Source organism: Pinus tabuliformis, chromosome 1_2, assembly GCF_031772625.1.
Source record: "Pinus tabuliformis cultivar Carrire ecotype Pingquan chromosome 1_2, CPIR1, whole genome shotgun sequence".
In the NCBI taxonomy this organism is placed as follows: domain Eukaryota; kingdom Viridiplantae; phylum Streptophyta; class Pinopsida; order Pinales; family Pinaceae; genus Pinus; species Pinus tabuliformis.
Window position 1 is genome coordinate 873,540,986 of NC_142298.1, and position 24,199 is coordinate 873,565,184.

General features: G+C 35.1%; 1 protein-coding gene and 1 pseudogene across 4 annotated transcripts in view; both read right to left on the bottom strand.

The window, feature by feature from the left end:
* Positions 1 to 6,924: 6,924 nt before the first annotated feature.
* LOC149208741 (uncharacterized) lies at positions 6,925 to 9,838 on the bottom strand. Of its 3 annotated transcripts, none has more exons than XR_016252791.1 (4): positions 9,191 to 9,835; positions 8,970 to 9,060; positions 8,441 to 8,726; positions 6,928 to 8,279 (listed from the first exon to the last, which is right to left on the bottom strand). XR_016252791.1 is itself a non-coding variant. In XM_089396160.1 (3 exons), the coding sequence occupies exons 1-3, from the start codon at positions 9,250 to 9,252 to the stop codon at positions 8,532 to 8,534; spliced, it is 351 nt and encodes a 116-aa protein (XP_089252286.1). In that variant the 5' UTR covers positions 9,253 to 9,838; the 3' UTR covers positions 6,925 to 8,531. The 3 variants fall into 3 exon arrangements, 1 of the variants encoding a protein (XP_089252286.1); XR_016252790.1 differs by having other exon boundaries at positions 6,929 to 8,279; positions 8,970 to 9,063; positions 9,191 to 9,834; XM_089396160.1 differs by having other exon boundaries at positions 6,925 to 8,726; positions 8,970 to 9,063; positions 9,191 to 9,838.
* A 12,924-nt stretch (positions 9,839 to 22,762) lies between these two features.
* LOC149208742 (uncharacterized) overlaps positions 22,763 to 24,199 on the bottom strand; it is a 48,038-nt pseudogene continuing 46,601 nt past the window's right edge. Inside the window, exons 7-9 of the transcript XR_016253071.1 lie at positions 23,977 to 24,114; positions 23,634 to 23,773; positions 22,763 to 23,504 (exon numbers count right to left, since the gene is read on the bottom strand). The product of XR_016253071.1 is annotated as an uncharacterized LOC149208742 (transcript). The remainder of the gene's footprint in view (positions 23,505 to 23,633; positions 23,774 to 23,976; positions 24,115 to 24,199) is intronic.

Genomic DNA, 24,199 nt, shown 5'->3' on the forward strand with positions numbered 1-24,199 from the left:
TAGCATAGGGAGTACGGTAGATACAACGATGCGTCCATCGATAGTACTACTATGGTCCCTCACCCCATTTCCCTGCTCATTGATCAGATGAGAGGTACTTCCCATGAATCCCAAACTGCATGGGTAGGATGCCTCGACAATGGAAATAATCATCATGTCCACAGGAGAACGAATCATCCTACCCCACAGTCGCCACTGGAGAACTAATCATCCCGGCCCATAGGAGAACTAATCATCCCGACCCACAGGAGAACTAATCATCCTGTTTCACAGTGGTCACGGGAGAACTAATCATCCTGGCCCACAGGAGAACTAATCATCATGTTCCACAGTCGCCACGAGGTATCACAATGGAAGGTTGAACCTGTCATCCTGTACATAGAGCACCACCAGGGGAGGGTGAGTCGCCCTGTGGTCGTATGTTGCTCCAGTAAGTACCCCAAGCCCCCCAGAGCTCCCAAAGCTCAATGCATGCAACATGCAGGACCCTTATAAGAAGGTCTCTCAACGACTCCAAGTCGTTCGGGAAAGTCACATATTTGACCTTTCCCGGGGCTTTGACAAAATGTTTGCGACCTGTACATCAATCTCAATGCGATGGAGCCTCCTCGCTCATCGACTTACCATATCCCAGATAAGGCAGTATTTGATGTCTATCTGCTGGAGTAATCATCGAATACAAGATTCCTCAATAATCGAATCCCCCCTTTGGTTGTCACAGAGAATCACAGTGGTATTCATCATGCGTACAAACAGCTCACTTAAAAGCTTCCGCAACCAAGCAACTTCACACGAGATCATACTCGTAACTAGGTATTCGGTCTCGGCAGGGCTTATAGCAACCGACTTTTGTTTTCTGCTCATCCATGATATCGAAGTAGAACCCAAAGAGAACCACTGTTGAGAAGTGCTCTAGTGATCCTCCACACTGCTTGCCCAGTCAGCGTTCGAATAATCATGCAGTTTCATATTTCCAGCTATGTATCTCAATCCATGAGAGATTGTGCCCCGAAGATATCTTAGAAGATTCTTGGCACCAATCCAGGGAGGCTCAACCAAATATGAGCTCACCATGCTAACTGCAAAACATATATCCAGATGGAAGTTCACTAAGAACATCAATGCAGATGAGTTTATGAAACTCAAAGGCATTTCTCAAATCTAGTCCGTCATCACCACCATATAACTTCTGAAAGTTAAGATCCTCAAGATAGTCATTGGCTTGCAATTTACCATTCCACATCCGAAATCCAACTCCCTCTTACTTCTGCAAGTGAGAGGGTCTGCACTTGTCAGAAATAGGTCGTCCTCAAAAGGCGCCGATATGATAGGTCTATCATCCACATCCTTCGAGCAATCGTTTGGATCGGTTTCACTCCTAGTGAATCTCAGCGTCATCAGACAGCTATCAATCCTCTCATACTATGCCCGGGGTGTATTGTTTCAAGTCATAAAGGGCTTTCTTCGACCTGTATACATGAGATTCCCAAGCATGAATCTCAAACTCCTGTGGACCTGCTACATGAGGGGAATGGTCCCCTTGTAAGATTTTCATTCAGTACATCTCAGACATGTACCTTCATGCTCCTTTTGAATTCAAGCATCCCTGTTGTCATCTTTCCATCGACGAATGCCACCCTAAAACCTTTGACTTCCATTGCCGAAATGGACACCAGGTTCTTCTTGCGATCAAGTACATAAAAGAGATTCTGTAAATGAATCGAGTTACCCTCATTCAATTGAGGAGTAACATCCTACACCCTTTTTGGAATAGGTGGCATCGGCTAGTATAATCCCACAATTATTTCTATCTCTACCAAATTAGAAAGAGCACCCTTCTATTCTATGGAATGTCTTGAAGCACTACAATCAATAAGCCAGATTCTCCAGGAACCTAAAGGAGAGGGCCAATACAAGATAGCACTTCTTTATCTTATCAAAAACAACATTTGATTATTCATACCTCGGGTTCCTTGCTTTCTCGAAGAGTCGGCCATTACCTTGATGACCTACACTGTCATTCCTATGATCATTGAAGATGTCCCTGGAATGATTGTTATCATCATCAAGTGATGTTTCCCAGCCAATCAGACACTCCTTCACATAATGGCCAAACTTATTATAACCAAGGCATCTGCCTTTCCTTCCACCCTTAGATCTGGACTTCCTAATGAAGTGATCTTTAGGTAGGCCATCAGAAACTCCCGTTGTGCCATTCTGATAATATTCTCTACATCGAATTCACCCTCACCGAGGAATCCATTGATCCTTTTGTCCTTTCCCAACTCTCTTCAGTGATTGCTCTTTCACTCTTCCTTGGGATTTATCTTCACCTCAGCTCCGATACCATGTTAATTTTAGGTATGTTCTATGCTTAGAGCAATTTATTTCAATTTTCACAGTTAGCTCAATATCTTTTCCAGATTAGCAATCACATCAGCATTAAAGTAAACTGCAGATAAAACATAAACATAAATCACATAAAACAAGCCAAGACAAGAGGACACAAGATGTGGCGCTAACCAGAGACAAACTCCAATGTGGGGAAACCCTTGATCAATTCTTCTTATATGTTCTTCAATAGTTCAGCAGAGAGAGAGAGATAGTACATTTACAATAGAAGTCAACACTTTGACTTATCTAGATAAGAGCATAGATCATCTCTAAGAAGATGATACATGAGATAAGTTGAAGACATGTTGCTTCAACTAATTCTCCAAGGTGACTCATTCATCTATCATCGTGTTGCATCTCGTCATCATGTTGCACCTCACCGTGCTGCACCATGCTGCACCCATCATCACAATGCTGCATCTCATCATGTTTCATTAATCATGATTGTACCTATCACTGCACTGCATTATGTACCATTGTTGCACCATGTTGCCATACTGACCTATGTGCTGGTTGCACCTTGCTTGCTTGTTGTCCCTTGCTTGCTTGTTTTCCCTAGCATGCTTGTTGTCCTTAGCATGCTAGTTGTCCCTTGCATGCTAGTTGTAACATTGCATGCTTGGTGTATTCGCTGCTAAGTATCATACAACTGTCTCAATGTTAGTTAGTTGTCCCTTGCACGCTACTCTCCTTCGGAGACAGATGCTCCGACTGTTCCGGCAGTTCCCATTATTCCCAATAGTTCCCAGCAATTGCGGCTTCTGCCCTCTGCGTCAGCGTTCCCAACTGTTCCGGCAGTTCCCAGCAGTTCCGGCTTCTTCCCTCCGCGTCAGCGTTCCCAGCTGTTCCAACAGTTCCGACTTCTGCCCTCTGCGTCAGCTTTCCTGGCTGTTCCAGCAATTCCAACAATTCCAGTTGTTCCCGGCAGTTCCCGACAATTCCAGCAGTTCCAGCTGTTTTCGATAGTTCCAGCTTCTACCCTCTGCTTCAACTTTCCCAGTTGTTCCGACAATTCCCGGCAGTTCCGGCTTTTGCCCTCTGCGTCAGCGTTCCCGGCTGTTCCAGCAGTTCCCGGCAGCGCCGGTTGTTCCAACTGCTGCCCTCTGAATCAGCTTTTCTGACTGTTCCAACAATTCCTGGCAACTCTAGTTGTTCCGAATTCTGCCCTCTGCATTAGCTTTCCGGGCTATTCCAGCAGTTCTGGCTATTCCCGGCAGTTCCGGCTTCTGCACTCTGCGTCAGCTTTCCCAACAATTACAGCAGTTCTGGCGATTCCTAGCAGTTCCGGCTTCTACCCTCTGCGTCAGCTCTCCCCGCAGTTTCGACAGTTCCCGGCAATTCCGGCTTCTGCCCTCTGTGTCAGCATTCCCGACAGTTCTAACAGTTCTCGGCAATTCTGGTTGTTCCCAGCAGTTCCCCGCAGCTACAGTTCCTAGCAATTCTGGTTGTTCCCAGCAGTTCCCCGCAGTTCCGGCTTTTGCCCTCTAGATTAGGGCAGCGTTATCCCTTAGGATCTCTCCTCCTACTAAAACCCAAAGACAAACAGAGAGGAAGAGATCCCAAGTGTGTTAAAATGACTTGAAGGCCACCTCTATTTATACTAAAATGTTGAGCACAAGTAGGGTTTATTTGGTTGCTGGTCAAGTTTGACGAATTGTCCCATAACACAAATAAATTCATATCTCCATGAATACTTATCGGAATCGGATGATCTTTAGATCAATCTTACACTTCTCGATTAGAGGGATCCAAGAAAAATACCAGCGTCCATTAATAAGATGACCCACATGGAGTTTGGCCCCAGTTGCCAATTTTAACATATTACCAACAACTTTAGTGAAATGAAGTCTGTAAAGCTAACCTTTCATTTCATCTCACAGAAAAAAGGAATCTCAAAACTTCATATCTATGAAGACTCTTCTATCTCCTATCTCCTCTCTGCAATATTACTCTTTTCTAATGATTTTTCAAAAAATCAAAAGATCCGTAAGTGATTTCGATCACCTCTTTCACTCATCTCTACATGGAACAGAACGAAGAGGTCGACAGACTCCAAGATTGGCGTAGAAATGAATCGAAGATCATGAAATCTGGCTGCCCAAATTTTCTTCCTACTTTTTGGCTCCAAAACCGAATAATTTCTCTTTTTTAAGGTTCTTGGAGGCAGGTGTTTGACTCAATTGTAGGAATTATAAAAGACACTTCAGTAGCAGAATACTTTTGTCATATCTCATCCTCACAAATATTGTTTTTGTGACTTAGTTTAATGTAATGATACGAGATTCTTAGTCTCAATGCATTTAACATCATGTTCAATTTTGGAACGATTTAAAGTAAAATTACAGGCTTTGGAGAGTTTTTTTTTGGAAAATTTCCTGAGCCTCTGTTTTTTCTAAAAGGGGATCAAGATCTTCGATCAAGTATTTAGTAATCAGAACCGTCCCTAATAGAAGACGTGTCCGGCTGTTGCTGCTTCACACTATTATAATGCTCATTTTGCTTTTTTCTAATGATTTCTTATTATCCAAATTAGTAGTGCTGTGGATTTTAGGAATATTTTGAAATCAAATAAATAGAAGTGAATTTAATATCCTGTGTATTTGATGTCCATCCAAAATATGACATATCTCCTTTTTCATCCAAGTTTTGAATATTCCTAGAATCGACAACGAAGGATGGCTAATCCTTTCTCCATTATATCGTGCGATTCATCCTTCGCTCTCTGGTGGGTTGTAGGGTTGCATCTCCTCATCGGAAATGGCCATTTTCTGCGATATCCTCGTCTTGGTTCTTCGTTCTTCTTAATTAAAGAAAAAGAAAAGAAGTGTACAGGTTTAGGTTGGAGTTGGTGACAGATTGTGCCTCCGATTGTGATATTATACAAATAATGGATAAGAGTTGTGAGAATTGAGAGATTACATAAATAATGCATAGAAGGTTAGAGATTGTAACTATGAATGAGAGATTTTATAAATAACGCATTCAACGATGCAATAACTTAGAAGGGCTTATACCGTCCTACAGTTCTCACTTTCTAAGTTCAGTTTACCCCATTGCTGGCTTTGTTTCTGTGCCCTCAATCACATTTCCTAATATCAGTTTGCCCCATGGTTGGCTTTGTATCTGTGCCCTCAAGCACAAATTCAATACAAGTTACTTACCAATAGCAACATTCTTATCCAAAGCTTCCAGTGGTTGAAGCACTACATAGTCGAATTTATTTACCAACCTTAGCAACATTCTTATCCAAATCTTCCAGTGGTTGAAGCACTACATGGTCGAATTTATTTACCAGCCTGTGTAGATTTGCCGCACTCTTGCCCTTTTTTTAATGGCAATAATACTTCAAGACAAAGAAATGAAATTGTCAAGAAATTAAGGATGGTTGGCTTTGTATCTGTACCCTCAAGCACAAATTCAATACAAGTTACTTACCAATAGAAACATTCTTATCCAAAGTTTCCAGTGGTTGAAGCACTACATAGTCGAATTTATTTACAAACCTGTGTAGATGTGCCGCACTCTGGCCATTTTTTGAATGGCAATAATACTTCAAGACAAAGAAATGAAATTGTCAAGAAATTAAGGCATGCCTTTATGCAAAGATTCTTGGGAGATTGTTAGGAGATGAGGAATTCATATGAAGTTACCTTTGTTGAAAGATAGTTGCCAGATGACGAAATCAAACTTTAGGGGAATTTAATCACTATTCCCATGTCTTACAATACCTCAAAATCTAGAGCAGATTACGCGAATCTTTGTTCCACAAAGGCTTAAGATGAAGAAATCAGGTTCCAGAGGAATTTTATCGGGAATACTTCAAGCCGAGGAAATGCAATGCTAGAGGGAGTTTAACCCCATTGATGTTATAATAATGCTTCAAACCGAAGGTATCAGATTCTAGGACCTAAAACATTGTTGCAAATTGCAGTACTTTGGAACCTGGGTATGATACTATGTTCAATTAATGATTAGTAGACCAAGTGCAAGTCGGTGACTGTTTTACAATTTTGTCTTTTTCACTGGAATTTGATCATTATTTTTCATCACTTGAAATGCACTTTTGAATGTACAAAAAAATCTGAAAAATAATATAAATGTTTTACCTAAAATATATAAAACATTTAAACCATGCTAAAATGTTTGAAGTTCGACTCATCCCAAATTTATAGCAATCATTTGCAACTACAATAATGGGAAGAAATTGGTAAAACTAATATCTAACTGATTAGAACTGGTGATATCTAATTGATTAGAACTGGTAAGCTTCTACTCGAAATATTATAACAATTAATGTAAATTACACTAACAGAATAATGCTCAAACGTAACCCAGATATACCATGCATAAACTGAACTGAGTTTGATATATCACAATAAAATGACCCAATGACCCAAACCAATTGCACAAAAAGTCAAATAGATTGTTGTAACAAATCCATAAAGATAATTACCCAGAGCAAAACACAGAAAAGAAGCTCACTTAAATAGACCAACAAAAATAGTTAACTGATATAAATAGTAAATACATCGAGCCATTCAACTATGATCTCCTAATCACAACCAACATAATATAATATACCAATTCATAGTATTATACAAAAGTGGGAGAAGCCCAGTATAGATTCGAAGACAACTTCTGAAAAAACCAATTCATAGTATTATACAAAAGTGGGAGAAGCCCAGTATAAATTCGAGGACGACTTCTGAAAACCCTAACCTAAGAGACTCATACATCAGTGATTTGGGTTCAACAGTAATTCAAGTATCTCAACTCCTTGCGATATAGGAACTCCTCAATTTGACATGCACATGTAAACAGTAAATCTCATTTATGGCCTGTCATCAAACAATTCCTTCTTTAACAGACTCGTTGCTGAAGCATTAAATAAATTCTTGGAAGCTTTTCATTCGGGCGTGATCTACTCGCAGTTTTCTAACATGTGGTAAGAAGCAGCCTTACCTTCTTTGCTTTACTCATGTCCCTAGGCAAAAGTTGTCCAACTGACATGCAATGAGAAGCAACCTCACCTTATTTGCTGTACACATGTCCACGGGCAAAAGTTGTCCAACTGACATGCAGTGAGAAGCAGCCTCACCTTCTTTGCTGTACTTGTGTCCCCGGGCAAAAGTTGTCCAACCGACATGCATAATAAACAGCCTCACCTTCTTTGCTTTACTCATGTCCCTAGGCAAAAGTTGTCCAACTGACATGCAGTGAGAAGCAGCCTCACCTTCTTTGCTTTACTCATGTCCTTGGGCAAAAGTTGTCCAACTGGTATGCATAATAAGCAGCCTCACCTTCTTTGCTGTATTCATGCCCTTGGGCAAAAGTTGTCCAAGCTCATTTCGAAGAAAAACTTTACCCGGTACAAATTAAAGGCTGGTACTTCCTTTTAATATCAATCTCTGCCGTTTTAGCTCCATGAAATCATTTAAGCCCGCATCAAATCTTTTAAGATCAATTTTTGCAACTCTATTATATTAAAATGTATAACCTCGTCATGTTTACATTCTTCAATCTCTCCTAGTGAAAAGACCACCTCTACAATGGTGGTCTTACCCATTCCACCAAGCCCAAGCAAAATAACCATCATATGCAATGGTGGTCTTCCCCATTCCTCCAAAACCATGCAATATAACTGTTATATGCTACGGTTTTCCCCATTCCTCCGAAACCATGCAATATAACTGTCATATGCAATGGTAGTCTTTCCCATTCCACCGAAACCATGCAAGATGATTGTCATATGCAATGGTAGTTTTACCCATCCCTCCGAAACCATGCAACATAACTGCTATAGCACGCATCTTCCAGTTCCTGATTCCAAAAGATCAATAAGTTCTGTGACTTGTTCTTCCTTCTTTGTTGACATTGGAAAGAACCTGCAATGAACAAAATTCCCTCAAAATGCATGTCTCTGTTTGACATGGAAAAAGGCCTTCCATGTGGTATGCACCTGACAACCAGAAAAGACCTCTACTATATATGCATATCAATAAACAAGTACACCCTTTAACAAGCAATATTAGTGTTCAGTACCCACCTGGAAAATCTGGAGGAGTCACTCTGACTGTAACACATGACTGAGGCTGTTAACTCCGTTTCTTTCTTCAATATAATAGTCATCCCTTCCCTCAACGAAGGACATTCTTTGAACTGCTTAACAAGTTGGCCAGTCTGTTCATTTCGTCTAAGAGAGACTGGCACTCATCTCGATTGGTACAAGCAGTTTCAAATCTTTCCAAGATACTGGGGACCGGAAAAAGACTCGTTGTACCCCGTAAGAGACTGGAAACAACTGTCTTGGCTTCTCCCCCAATAAATTTTTCCTATATACCATAAAAATATAAATAAATAAAAAATAAGTCAGATCTGGCAATTCAGATACAGGATATAGACATGGCACTGGAATTTCAAAATAAACTTTTTCTAAATACCATAAAAATATAAATAAATAAAAAAGAAGTTAGATCGAGCAATTCAGATAGAGGGCATAGACATGGCACTGAAATTTCAAAATAAATTAATAAATTATAACAATAACCAAATCCTGGAGGAGGTTTAATACACACCAAAACCCTTATTGCCTTCGAGATAAAGTCCTTCAATTTGAGGAAAGTTGATGCAGGTTGAGCCGCCTTTGGGTGTGACGTTTTGATCCCTCTTCTAAAACGAATTAAAGACAAAATTCATTAACAGGCTTTACTTTGAACCGCTGTATATAACAATTTAATAATAATATAATCTCTAATAAAAAACTCAGACTAAATATCAAAAATAGCGATCCCCTCACCTGGATGAGTTCCAAAATATGATATATGTGCTTGCTAATACCAAGGAGATGGAGATAGACATATGTTATCAGTAAGATCGGACACCATTCCAACGCTGGAAAAGAAGAGGACATCCTCTGAAACTGATCATCCTCTGCAACATTAGTTGAAGATTTAGAAGAGCAGCAACTGTAGAAACATTGATTTGGGAGAGGGAAAGGGAAAGGCGGATGATGGAGCACGATTAGGGTTGGAATCATGATGCATGATGATCTGTGACATTTGGAGCATTAGAAATACAAGATGTCACATATCCTTTTCTTTTGATAACTGTAGGAGAGGCATTCTTGTAGCATCAGCAAGAAAAAGGGCATTTTCAGAGGAATCAAAAAGAGGGTTGTTCGTCATTTTCAGGAGGAGAAGTTGTTGCTGAAAGAATGAGAATGAGAAGAAGCTGCAAGCACAGCATCTATTCCTTTCTGAAGGCTGGGATCTCAAAGCTGCAAGCTCAGCAGCTTTTCCTTTCTGAAGGCTGGGATCTCACTGCGAGAGCGGACAGATGCAGATACCCAAGAAACAGGGTCTACAGCCAGCAACCAGTCACACCTACTAAGTCGTTCAAAGAAAATTAGATGTTAGGGCAGATGGTACATTTCGACTAAACATATATTCACTTGCAAGATGAGAGCTCTTGCAACTCCGTCCACTACAACGTTCCGGTTGTTGCAAGTAGTTTTTTATTTACATCAAGATAGGCTGTAAAGATGAAGTGAAACACACAAGTTGTTTTCATTAAAGGAAAAGGTTTAATATAATTGTTTTATTAAAAGATTATGAATAAAATATATAACTTTATTTTTTATAACAATTATTATATAAACAGCAGCCATAAGAATATGAAGCTTTCCATCTTCATCAAGATTCTGTGTAAGGGTAAAGTGAAACATAGAAGTTATTTATTAAAAATAAAAGTGAAAGGTATGATTTTAATACTTTTATGTTTAGTAAAATATGGCAATATTAGAATATATATTTCAGTAGATGGGATTCATCTCCATCAAAATATGGCAAATATATTTTATTTTATAATTTTTATTTAAATATAAATTTTATTTTTTTTATTTTTATAATTTTATTAAAAATAATGATAATTTAAATTATATATATATATATATATATGTTGATTTTATTTTTTGTATTTGTATTAAAAAAAAATAACCTTATTTGTATTTTCTATTTAAAAGATAATATGTCTAAAAGTAAAGTTTATGGAGATGTGGAATCAAATGGCTTTAGTATAATCATTACTCTTCCTTTTTTATGCGGATATTATTATTCTAGTCAAAAAGCCATGATGATCTTGACAAGCAAGACTAAAGTCATGGTAATTAAATCCAAAAGATTAACCATGGTAATTTTATGTATGATAACCATTACTTGGAGAAGGTTTCTTCATACAAATATTTAGGTATTAACTTTCATCATTAGTTCAACTAGAATTATATTTCTCAACATAGCCAATTTCTTGTATGTATTTCTTAATTTCACAAGAGGTTAACTCTCTGTTAAGGTATGCGCTCAACAAATTTTTATAATTTTGCAAGTCCCATTGATTCCATACCCAATGTAACAATCCCAATATAGATTGCATACGGTCCAATATTTTTAGTCATTGGTATAGTAAGTGCCAAATCCCCGTCAGTCATAGTTCTTCGACAATATATCTGAGATAATGCACATGTATTTTGTTTTCCTCCTATGAATACAATTATTCAGTTTTTTTCGTGCTGGAATTTAAAAAAAAAAATATATATATATATATATATAGCATTGAGATAAGGATTATTGGAGGTTGGAAAACTTATTATGAGCCTTGAAATAGTTGTAAGTCAATTGACCTTTGGGTTTGGAGTAAAAGAAAGTTCATCTTTGAGACTCTTATCACCACTGTTATTTTATATGGTTGTGAGGTTTGGGGTTGCAATATTTCTAGAGAATCGTGGAGGAATATTGAGTTTATCCAAAAGCAATTTATAACCTACAACCTCAAGATTAAAGGAAATACTCTCTATCCTATCCTCTTGATTGAAGCTAGTCTTTCCCCTATTGAAAGCATGGCTATGTTTAGGTATCTAATGTATAAGAAGAAGCTTTACGACATGGAAGCCAAGAGGTTCCCCAAAATTGCTTCTAAATCTAGCCAAAACCCCCACCTCAGGCTCAAGCGGGGATGGCACAAGGATGCCCAGCCTTGGCTCAACCATTAGGGGATAAAGGAGGAGATCATCTTGGAGAAGGATAGTATTAAAAATACTAATACTTCCAAATTAAGGATAAGTTGTGGGATGATAAGGAGTTAGAGGGAAAAAGAAGTTAAGGTATTATAAGGAGGTGATTAATCTCACTCTTGCTAACTAGAATTATCTTTATGTCTTGACCAATGCTAAGTAGAAGATGAACGGAAGATAAGAACTAATTCTCATGAGCTTCAAAGTGAAACCGAGTGTTGGTCCATTCCAAAAACACTTTGGGATGAAAGAATATGTCACCTTTGCGATACTAAGATGGTTGAAGTTGAAAAGCACTTTCTCTTGGATTTTTGTAATCTAGAAATGTTTCTTTCCCTTCTTTTTTATCCCAGAAATAAAATATTAAAGAGTCTCAATTAATATCTCACTTTTTTAAAGTTTGATAGACCACATCTTAGCGGACATTAATCATCATACATCATCATAATTGAGGGGCATGTATAATTTAAGAGATTAAAATTAAATGTTATTTAAATATATTATTTTACTGTTATAAATTAAAGAGATTAATTATTTGGAGATTCTATTTAGTAGTTTGTTTTTTAAGATGAAATGAATAAGTTAATAATCTAAGATCTATAAAGATTTATATACATTCGATAAGAGTGAGAGTTTAGTGTTTTATGGACCACCAACACATTATTTTAGGAAATCATATCAACAAAGACTAAACTAACAACCTTTATATTGTAAATTGTTGTCTTATTTAAATCACTAAATTAGTATAGATCCACTCTATATCTATTGAGCTACAAGAGGGATCAAAATTCTCAATATGCAAATCTCTTTCTGAGTGCAAACCTTCTTCTCAATATGAAAACCTCTTTCTGAGTGCAAACTTGAGGAAAGGTTTACACGATTTGATTCCTATGGGCTTTGGGTAGATCCAAAGATAAAATGGATCTATGTTGACTTTGAGCAATATACTATGAAATGTTTTAAAAAAATCACTTGTTTTATTTAATATATACATAGTTGAAATTGAAATATTTATTTATGATTCTCTGTCTCCACATTAAAATGTTAATACATGTCCCATCGTATTTCTAAATAAAGAAACATATATTCATAGGATAGTGTGTGTATAGATAGATAGAGAGAGAGAAATGTTGCATACCAACTCTATATTAAATATTACAAGAAATACAAATCTCTCATAACTTAATTCAAAAGCACCTATAAGAACTTTCTTTGTCTCTCTATATTTGATGTTAAAATATTTTACTCAGCATTTGTATTGAACTATTTGGTTTATATCTCATATTAAACTCTTATTATTATGTTTAAAAATGAAAAATCGAAAATTTAGAATTACTATTATTATTAATATTATTTTCTCTCTATAAAGTTCATATAAAATTATGTTATTTGACATGAATATTAAAATATTTTATTTATAATTAACACTAAAATATATTTTTGTTATTAATACATTTTTGTTTTAAATATTATATGTTGAATGAATTACACATTAGTATTGAACTATTTGATTTATTAAGTCATATTAAACTTTCTCTTATTATTTTTTTAAATATTATATATCACTCCATATAAAAATGAAATAGATTACATATTTCTCTCACAATGAAAAATAAAAAAATAAAAAATTATTATTATTATTTTCACTCTATAAAGTTCATATAAAATTATGTTATTTAATATGAATATTAAAATATTTTATTTATAGTTAACACTCAAATATTTTTTTGTTATTAATACGTTTTTGTTTTAAATATTATAAGTCAAAAGAATTACACATTATATAATATCAATAATATTATTTTTACATGTCATTCCTCCACTCATATTAAGTAGTAAAGAAATTACATCTTTTTTTCTTTTTACTTTTAATTATTTTATCTCATTGTAAAAAATTGATGTAATTGAAATATTTTATTTATCTGCATTAAATTTTTTGTTATTGTTGTTTTTTAATTTGTTAATATAACTATTATTTTATTATTTTTAAATGTAAGGTTATGGAACATCTCCCTCATTTTGGGCTCTAGAGCCCTCTCAATGTAATTATTAGCTTTAAATCTAAATTTTCAATAATATATATTGAAATATTAAATTTATTTTATAACTAAAATAAATAAATTTATTGATTTAAAATTATAATTTTAATAAAACATAATTTATCAAATTTTAATAATAACAAATCAAAAAAATAACAAGGAAAAAATTTAACTTTTTCTTTACTTTGTTTTCTCTCTTCCGATTTTTCTACAATGTTTTCCTTATCATGCTCAGATACGGGCATGTCATTGAAGAGGGTCATAACAACTCAAGACCTTCACTCTAGAGCCAAAAGCACATCATAGAACTCTGTAAGAGTTTATCACAACAATATCCCTCTAACAGTGCAAAATGAAATTGAAAATGCACAAAGAGAAGACAAAATAGAACACGAATTCATCACAAATGAATATATCCCCAAGTAACAACTCAAGACCCTCACTCTAGAGCCAAACTCAAGACCCTCACTCTAGATCCAAAAGCACATCATAGAACTCTGTAACAGTTTATCACAACAATATCCCTCCAACAGTGCAAAATGAAATTGAAAATGCACAAAGAGAAGACAAAATAGAACACGAATTCATCACAAATGAATATATCCCCAAGTAGGTGGTAAATTGGATTCTAGATACAAGCACCGCAAGGACTCGGAATGCCAAGTATATGAAAATTGTGGATATTTACTAGCAACTAAAAGCAATTATGTAAAAGGTTTTAGTCGAACGGTAATTCTTCTTTGTCTAGATGAAACATAGAAGCAAGTCGAGAAATTGGACATCAAAGTAACACAGATGACCAATAAACTAGTACACTCGAGTTCCCATATTTAGAGGAAGACACTAATCCACATGTTACAATTTAGGTGGATTACCCTACTAAATAATTGCATATTTGATATTTTATTTTTTCTATGTTTTGCAAGTTTGGAAAATAAAAAAAAAATAAAAAGATAAAGATGAATCTATAGTAGGCAATTTAGGACCTAGTAGATCAAGTAAACAGTGTCTCATAGGTTTTTATTTTAAATTCAAACTTTTTCAAACAAACAATTTTGAGATGTGACTAGTTTGGTTTCCCTAATAGAAAACTAGTGCACATGGAAGATATCTACGTTATTTTCTTTTTGGTGTGATCTAATATAATTATCTAACCAACTTAAAAACAAAAGGATAATGAATCCATATCAATTTTACAAAATCTCTTGATCCAGAAAATTGATTAGATCTAATGGTTAAAAACATGTGTTTTCTCCTAAGATACTACAAGTTTAAAAATAGAGAATAAAATATTTTAATTATTATTATTATTACAAAAATAATCAAGCATAATAAGAATTTAGACATACTTAATAACAACGTCAAATTGTGTGAAGGGATGATGTATGCATCATTACAATATGGGAAGGATGTCTAATGTTTTTCGAATAAGCATGTGGAATCTTTTATATTAAACTACATAAATATAAAAATTTGAATAATATTAATCCATGCATTTTGGATCTTATTATTTGTCTAACTCTCTAACGTCTTTGGTTGTGTTTTTGGACTTTTTTATCATAATATTTTTGTGATATTTTTCTACAAATATTGATTTTATATTATTTATTAAGTTGAAGTGGTTTGATAAGATGGTTGGGAGGTAGGTCTTGTACTCTTTATTTGGGTTTAAAATCTCGATGGGGCTTTGGCTAATTGTAATAAAGCCAAAAGGTTACACACTCCCTAGGGTGGGAGGTCCACTTAAGTGATAAGTTTCCTACTATGCATTGATTTGCAAGTCATTGGCACTAGTCTAGAGGTTATAATGATAGTCAACTATACCTAAACATGCCCTCAACCAAATAATCCCAACCAATTGCCAATTCCTTCCTTTTCAACTCACACACTCAAGCACAATGCACATGTTTCTTTTAAAAAAGAGAACATTGATGTATTTAACAATATCAATGTAATGGTATAGATCATTTTCAATAATATCTCCATCAAAAATGATCTATACCAATAATCAACTGTTACAATGAATGTTTTAAAGTCACTATAAATAGAAATTTTGAACTCAGAAAGCATAATTTTATATTAGATCAAACAAATCATGTTAATCTCTATATCATTCTCAAACACACCAAGTTCAAATCTTATATAATTGTAGGCTTGTCAAAATGTTATTACTTTCCCATTGCATCCAAAATGATGACATGAATACTCAAAAAAATTATTTATCATTGCAAATTGCATAGAGATGTGTTAATGAGATTTAATTATCAAATTTGCTTTGGTACCCATCATAGTGTATATTCAAAATGTATTTTTATGATGAACAAAATAAATATCAAGGCACATTTTCTGTGTTTAACAAACTTTGCACTACTACATGGATTCTATGATCTTATGACAAAAAGTTTTAGCAAATAGCAAGAAAGGGAAGAATATTTGGTGTTAAATGTCTTGACTCTCTCAAAAGTTCACAGCTATTTCAAAAAAAAATCATTAAATCGTTAAATAATCTTGCAAATTTTATCAATAAAAAATTCACAATGTATACAAAAAAATAAATAAAAGTTAAAACTGCCCGCTATATCAATTATCAAGCATGTCTAGATGCTCTTGATTAGAGCAATTTTACTCCTCCATGGAGACATAATTTTGTCGTTGTCATAACTATGCCACCCTATTCCACCTTTATCATAGCTATGGAGACTTGGAATAAAATTACAACTCAAAGTTCATGCATATATTATTATATATTTCACTCTTCAAAAAATTAGCATATACTTAATGATATTTAAAATAGCAAAAAACATAACCTATGTTTAACTCCCTAATAAGATGCTTGGATTAGAAATTTTCATTGGTTAAGTCATATTAAATCTACTTAAGTTTTGAAAAATATTACTTATCTCATTTGTTTGACCTAAAATCATTTCAATTTTATATTTACAACGAAATTATATTCAGTTAATTGATCTACCCATCTTTACAATAAAAGCTAATATTTCCATAACCATGTGACCAATTATAGTCGAGCAAGAAAAATATCTTTCAAACAAAGAAAAGATGCAAAGCGCCATCTTTATCATCGCTATGCAAACTTAGAATAAAATTACAATGCAAACTTCACGCATATATTATTACATATTTCACCCTTCAAAAAATTATCATATACTCGATGAAATTTAAAATAGGAAAATACGTAACCTATGTTCAACTCCCCATTAAGATGCTTGGATTAGAAGTTTTCATTGGTTAAGTCATATTAAATCTAAAGTTTCTAAAAACTACCACTTATCTCATTGTTTGACATAAAATCATTTCAATTTTATATTTACAATGAAATTATATTCAACTAATTGTTCAACCCATCTTTACAATAAAAACTAATATTTCCATAACCATGTGACCAATTATAGCCAAGCAAAAAAAATATATTTTCAACAAAGAAAAGATGCAAAACGTCTTTTTAAGTCGTCCAATTATTATTCTTAATCAAATAAACACATTAGGATTGGATAAAACATATGAGATTCCCTTATGTTCAAAGGGGGGTATACCCCTATATTTCAAGGGTTTGTACTGGGGTGTACCCCTATATTTCAAGGGTTTGTACTGCTACCCTTCATCTCACCACTTTCTCATGATTTTGTGGTAGATGATTTTGTGATAGTTTCTAATTCAAGGAAACTCTTCCACCCACGCATTAGTCTTGTATGTGTCCACTCCGAAATTTCTAATATGTTTACATTAGTCTTGTATGTGTCCACTCTTGAAATTCCTAATATGTTTACATTAGTCTTACATGTGTCCACTCTGAAATTTCTAATGTGTTTTAATGTTACTAGCTTGAAAAGAAGCTATGCACTCATTTATTATTGGTTTGTTTTTAATTGTTGAAGCTTGTGTTAACTTCGGAAGGCTTTATGCATAAGCTCGGTGTCTTAGTGTACAGAAGAAGATACCTCTTTAGGTGCTTGTTTATGGAGTAAGTGATTTAAATCTTATTTCCTGAGTCTAACTTAAAAAAATGTACAATAATTACAATCAATTAATTATTGCTGACTCTGAAATTTCTAATGTGTTTTAATGTTACTAGCTTCAAAAGAAGCTATGCACTCATTTATTATTGGTTTGTTTTTAATTGTTGAAGCTTGTGTTAACTTCGGAAGGCTTTATGCATAAGCTCGGTGTCTTAGTGTACACAAGAAGATACCTCTTTAGGTGCTTGTTTATGGAGTAAGTGATTTAAATCTTATTTCCTGAGTCTAACTTAAAAAAATGTACAATAATTACAATCAATTAATTATTGCTGACTTAAATAACGAAAATATTTAAGTGAACTAGGATGATCTCAATCACTAATATCCTAGATCCTTTAAAACGGAGATTAGGGTTAGGAATTTGGGCTTGCTGAAAATTATAAAATAAGCTTAACGAAGGGGGAGAAAGTGATTTTCTCTAAAATAAGCTTAACGAAGAGAGGGAGAAAGTGATTTTCTCTAAAACGAGAGGCTCAACTACACTGCAACAAAGAGGAAGAAGAGTGCATGTGAATTAGACAGCATTTCTAGGAGGCCAAACCGCTGAAGCAAGGGGGTCAAATTGTTGGAGAGGCTGATTTGCCAAAGCCAAATTTCTTAGGGCACAAAGGCAATTGAAGGAGAATGTAGAAGGCGGAGTTGCTCGTAAGTGGGCCGAATTTCTCCAAAGGCTAATTTTTAGTGGGCTGTAATTCCTAGGGTTACAAGCTCCAATCAATGTATATTTTCTTGCTAATGGAAAAGAATTGTTGTGGGTGTTTATTTGTTGTAATGTATGTGATTTGATCTCTCTAATTTAATTTCTATTACATATAAAAATCTAGAAGTTAAAATACCAATGATTGTATTTTTCATACAAATTCAAAGTTTATTTGGTTAATAAAATAAATTTCTGCGAATAAATAATTGTTGCGAGAAAATATTTGGGCAGGTAGTAAGAGATTTAACATTTACATTAATCCATTTGATCATCTTTGCACAAAGCATATTGCAGGGTTGGCACCAATCATATTCATTTAAGATCTCCAGATATTCAAGTGTGTAGACACATCTTGCTCATTCTCCTCTATCGGATCAAGGAGGTAATGCTTTTTATATCTATATATTCAAAACAAAAAAAATCCTCCCTATGAAGCATAGTGTAGATCCATGTCCATGTTGCTAAAAATGTGTGGATGTTGGTCTCTGGGCTCCTTGCACTAAGGCTCTATGGAAGTACCTTTTGTCATCGACTTCTTTTGTTTATCAACTTCGATTTGAATTAAAGCGGTCGTATCTCATTAATCCAAGATAGAGTGCTTATTTTAATTGTCTTGTTCTTGACAGCAAATTTCTACCCGTTTTCTGCTCACGAGAATGAACAAAAATCTCATTAGAAGAATTAAGTGCGCTGACAGGGTGTTTAGATGATGTCAGTATCCATGCACCAGACATGCGCATGCAGCTATCCTTGTTTGTGTTCCAAAAATAGGGTATACGTCTATCATTTTCAAATAATTACTTCAAATTTTAGCCACCAAATAGTTGATTTCTTTCTGCACATAAAGGATATCTAAATTTATTTGATATATTAACTAGATCAAGCATAAAAAAATCCAGCGAAATATAGTGCATGGCAAAACCTAAGCAGCTGTTTTCGAACATTAAAGCATGCTTTCAGACGAGGTTTGTTAAAGCAAGACCAGACGTTACAGAAAAATTGCATTCCAATAAGTACACCAGATATAGGGAATGATAGCAAATGTTAGAACACCCCTGATTACAAAATAGTTACAATGAGCTAGTAGCAATGCAAAGGAGCAACTAGCTGTGCTAGAATAACTCACTTGAAGAGAGGGTACATGAGATGACACTTGTGAGTCAGAGAACGACGTATGCAAGGTTTTGCACAACTATTATAGTAAATTATCGCGAGGGTAATAGCAGACTCATGACGCTTTAAATGATGTTAGAAGCCGGATTTAGAGAGTTTGGTCCTGTACGTGAGAATCCTATAGCTTAGGGACTTTCACAGAAGTCACAAAATGGATTGGGCACTTGATTGCCAAATCACATTGCTAAATATTCACTTCAAGGCCACATAGAAGACAGAATGATGTTTAATGAGAAAATATTCAAGAACCAGCAATTACTGAGAAAAATCATGAATGGAGTCAAGCGGATCTCCCATGCCAAAATGGATAGCTGCCTGAGTTCCAGTTGATCAACCAGCACAGGAAATACTGGAGAATACTCCGCTACTTGAAAGGATAGTTCAAAAAATTAGGTAAACATGAGACAGCAACACAGAAATGGTGGAAATTGACACATACCCATATGACACCTAAGACTCATCAAAAAAAAAATCTACCATAACACCCTCTAAAGGATCTCCTTCAAGATCTGAGAGCATCGGAAGTTAGAACTTTCAAATGAGACGCAAGTTATGTTGCTACGAAACGTGGGTGCGGGGACGGCGACGGGGACGGCATTTTTGGAAATAGGGTGCGTGGGTTCGTCGGGTAACATAATAATATTAAATTTTAATAATTATATTTTATAAATTATAAATTTATAATTTATAATTAATAATATTTATGAAATTTGAATTTGTACGGCGACGGGGACGGGGACGGCATTTTTGGAAATAGGGTGCGTGGGTTCGTCGGGTAACATAATAATATTAAATTTTAATAATTATATTTTATAAATTATAAATTTATAATTTATAATTAATAATATATATGAAATTTGAATTTGTATATTTTTTCAACTTTAAATTTTAAACAAGAAAACTTTAATGATAATCATTTAAACATGCATATTATTGATTAATATTTCATATATATATATATATATATATATATTAAAGTTGAAAAAATATAATTAATAATATATATGAAATTTGAATTTGTATATTTTTTCCAAATCCATTCTGATAATGCATAAATGGACCTGCTTACCATTTTCATCTTATGGCAATCTGGCACATGCCTTCAGAATAATAGTGAAGATCACCTGGTTTGGATTTATGCCAAACCAAAGCATTCTGCCACAAATTGGAAAGCATCCATGCAACAGTTGTGGTCAGCATATCCTTCTGTCATTGAGTTCCACAAAACCGCATACCACGCAAGCATCCTATCAAATACAGTTTTGCAGGTCAAACTTGTTCCCTAACTCTATATTTCCATATTAACATTGCAGGCATCATTGTTTGTCTTATCACACTGCTGTAATGTCCATCCTTTTCCATGCTTCCAATTTCTCTTCCTATGCTTATCAATTGTTATGTTACCTGTTTGACCCTCAAACACAAGTCCCCAGTATTAGCTACCATAAAAAAGAGTGAAGATATTAACTATTGTTTTATACAGACAAGCATAACATCTGTTGCTTGATGCAATTAAGTTATTAACTTATTCAATTTAGAGCTGCACCATATTTTCATCCAAAAATGAAACACATGAAATCAGTACAAAATCAATTATACAGCTTGCTGGCAAGCATCTTTTGTCAAGCCAACATATGGAATAATACATTACAGCTATAAACTATAATTCTTGTGTGCATCTCTCTATGTCCATTAATGTCTGTTCTCTCTATGTCCATTAATGTCTGTCTATGTGTATGCATCGATTTGTGTGCATACATCTACATCTTATATGTATTTATGTGAGATTTGAATTTCAACACTTCTCATCATGAGCAAAAATAGAACAAGAGTGTCTCTGAAAATGCCTTTACTGCTATTTATAAGTCATTACCTGAAGCTCCAAGGAAAAAAAAAGGTCTCTAACTGAAGCCCGATCCCTATTCTGCCCAGACAAGCTCTCTGCAATCATATATCCAAGGAGGTCGACAGTCCACTCACATCTTTTGTTCACTTCAATATCTTGATGTAACTTCAACCTAAAAATTTTGAAAATACCCATGCTACTCCAAACTTCTTGTATGGGCTCTTGTCCTTGAGAAATGCCCTAGGGAGATATAGCCTTTGGCATGATACATGAAAAGAGTAAACAGTCCTCAAACCTCCACTCCCTTTGTAAAGACACCAACAGAATAATATAGCACTTCCAGCTAACTTATTTTACTTAAGCCTCAATATAAATCCCAAAAAAACAGAGTCGAGGAAATAATGAAGTGGATTAAATCACTCAGGACGGTTTCCTGCATGGTGACCTCATTTATGAACTTGGCAGAATAGTGGCAATTACGACATATGCACTTCTTGCGCTTTTGATGAGACTTCAGTGGTCTTTACAACTTGCTGAAAAGCACAAACAAAATATAAGCTTCTTCCTCTTGTAAAACAATGCAGATTCCCACCACTCCTATTGCACATCATGTGATGATCACTACCACCTGCTCCTGTTTCTTATCATGCAGCATAAAGTGCACATCAGGTACATCCCCTGCTTCCTTCATCAACCCTGTCAGTCACTGCAATTCTGCATAGATCTCCTCTGTCTGTGGGTGTGATCTATCTCCTACAACAAATGTATGCACTTTGTTCTTAACCTCAATCCAACTATATATTATTAATTATATTTTTAATATAGTTTTTTTATGAAGAACCCAAAGAACCCAACCCGAAGAACCCCAAGAACCCGTTAAAGGAAAAGAACCCAATTTTTTTTTTTGAAGAACCTGGTTCTTCTGGGTTCGTCTGGGAAGAACCCGTACCCGAATCCGGTACTTGGGTGCAGGAACCCGGGACGGGTTCGAGAACCCCACCCCCGGGTGCGGGTACCCGTGCAACACAGGACGCAAGTCTATCAATGGATAGACGATGCATTCTGAAGAAAAAAAAAATCATACATATCAAGACAAGGGGAAAGTGTGGCCAAACAGAAACATTCAAGCTTTGCACCCAAGCTCTGATAAGTCATAATAAGTTATTCAAACAAGTCTACAAAATAGCGTGCCAATAAAACTAAAAGCCAAAAGAATAGCCAGACTAAAAATCAAACGCAGGTAATCTCATCAACCAAATTATCCAAAGCAAGATATATTCTAAATAGTAGAGGGATAAGCATAATACAAAATGAAAACCTGCTAAAACAGGCACAAATCACATCATGATAATTTGAATCCTACTTAACTGATACATTAACTCTCAGTTGCATACTCGTATTTTCAGCATGGGGTATTGTCACTCTTTATGTTACCTGTAGAAATCATTGTTTTAAAAGGAAGGATGTAAATGAAATAGATTGATTCATAGCAGTAAACAAAAGATGCTCGTCTAACAAAAACTATATAAATAACATTTATTTATTCTGAGCTGCTTGTGTTTGAACTGACACCTTATATGCAGCCAGATTTTATGATAAACCGAATCTGGGCCAAACTTAAGTCTTTTCATTTTCTTTCTTTTTTTTACAACATTCATTTTAGTTACCTTACTACCTTCCTAGTTAAACATCTAATCCAAAAGTCAAGACAGTGATAACATAAAGAACTGAATCATTAAGGTAAACTAAACTATACTGGACCCTTACTGCCATCCTTCAACCATACCAATCTCCAGGAGCTTGAAAAAAAGGAGCACCACCTGCAGATGTAAAACAACCACGTGATATGACCTCATAATCTACTATGTACAGTAAGCAGGATCCTGTGTGCAGTTTGATTTTCCACTTGATCAGCAACAAAAAATTGTACACCTCAGACAAGCAAACTTCAACAAACAGATCAATGGCTTCCTAGCAATGGATATACGCTACTACATTATTATGGATTGGGCTTCTCTGGTTTGTCATTCAAGTGGCCATCTGATGTAATTTGGAATCCTTCAACCTTCTGTACCACATCATCAACACCCACTCTGACCTTGCCACTCAATCCATTTACACCATAACTTTCATTCTCTTCAGAATTCATATTCAACGTCTGCCATATTCTGATTGTTCCATCTTCAGATCCAGATGAATATGATTCGAGCAAAACGCACACAATGAACCGGGCCATGATGTCCCTTGTTACAAGCTGCATGATAAAACATCAGTGATTACCTAATAACAATCAAGAATTTTTCAAGTTATAGAAAGAACTTCAGATTTAGCCGAGACATCAAACTCCACTAGAATGCACATAACCTGTGGGTAAATGTCTTACCAATTTCTTCTCCGGTATGAAAATCAAAAAGACGAACCCACATATCCTCTCCACCAGCCACAAACATGTTGCCCATAGTCGGTTCTAATGAAGCAGACTCCACCATGCATGGCATTGTGTAGCTTTTCACCATTCCAAAGCTGACCACATATTAAAAATACACTGCTTAGTATAACCTTGAGACCAAACCCAGAAGCAACATGCCTCAATATGACACGAGACATCTGTATTATTGAAAAATCTACCAGATATTGTTAATAAAAACCAAAGAGACATAATTGAAAATTAACAATGGTTTGGATTAAGCATTCAAGAGCATAGTTCAACTCATTGAGGTACTTACTGGTTAGCATCCCAGAATTTTACACTATTGCCATCAGCAGTTGTAATGTACCGTCCATCTTGACTCACTTCAGCACTTGTGACTGGTGATTTTGTCTCCAGAACACGAGCAATCTTCTCTGTCCTCAAATCCCACAGCCTGCCAAATGATGGGGTCTCAGAACAAATCGTATCATAGTTTCTTAAAAAAATGTATGCTTTCACACTTCACTACAGAACTTTGT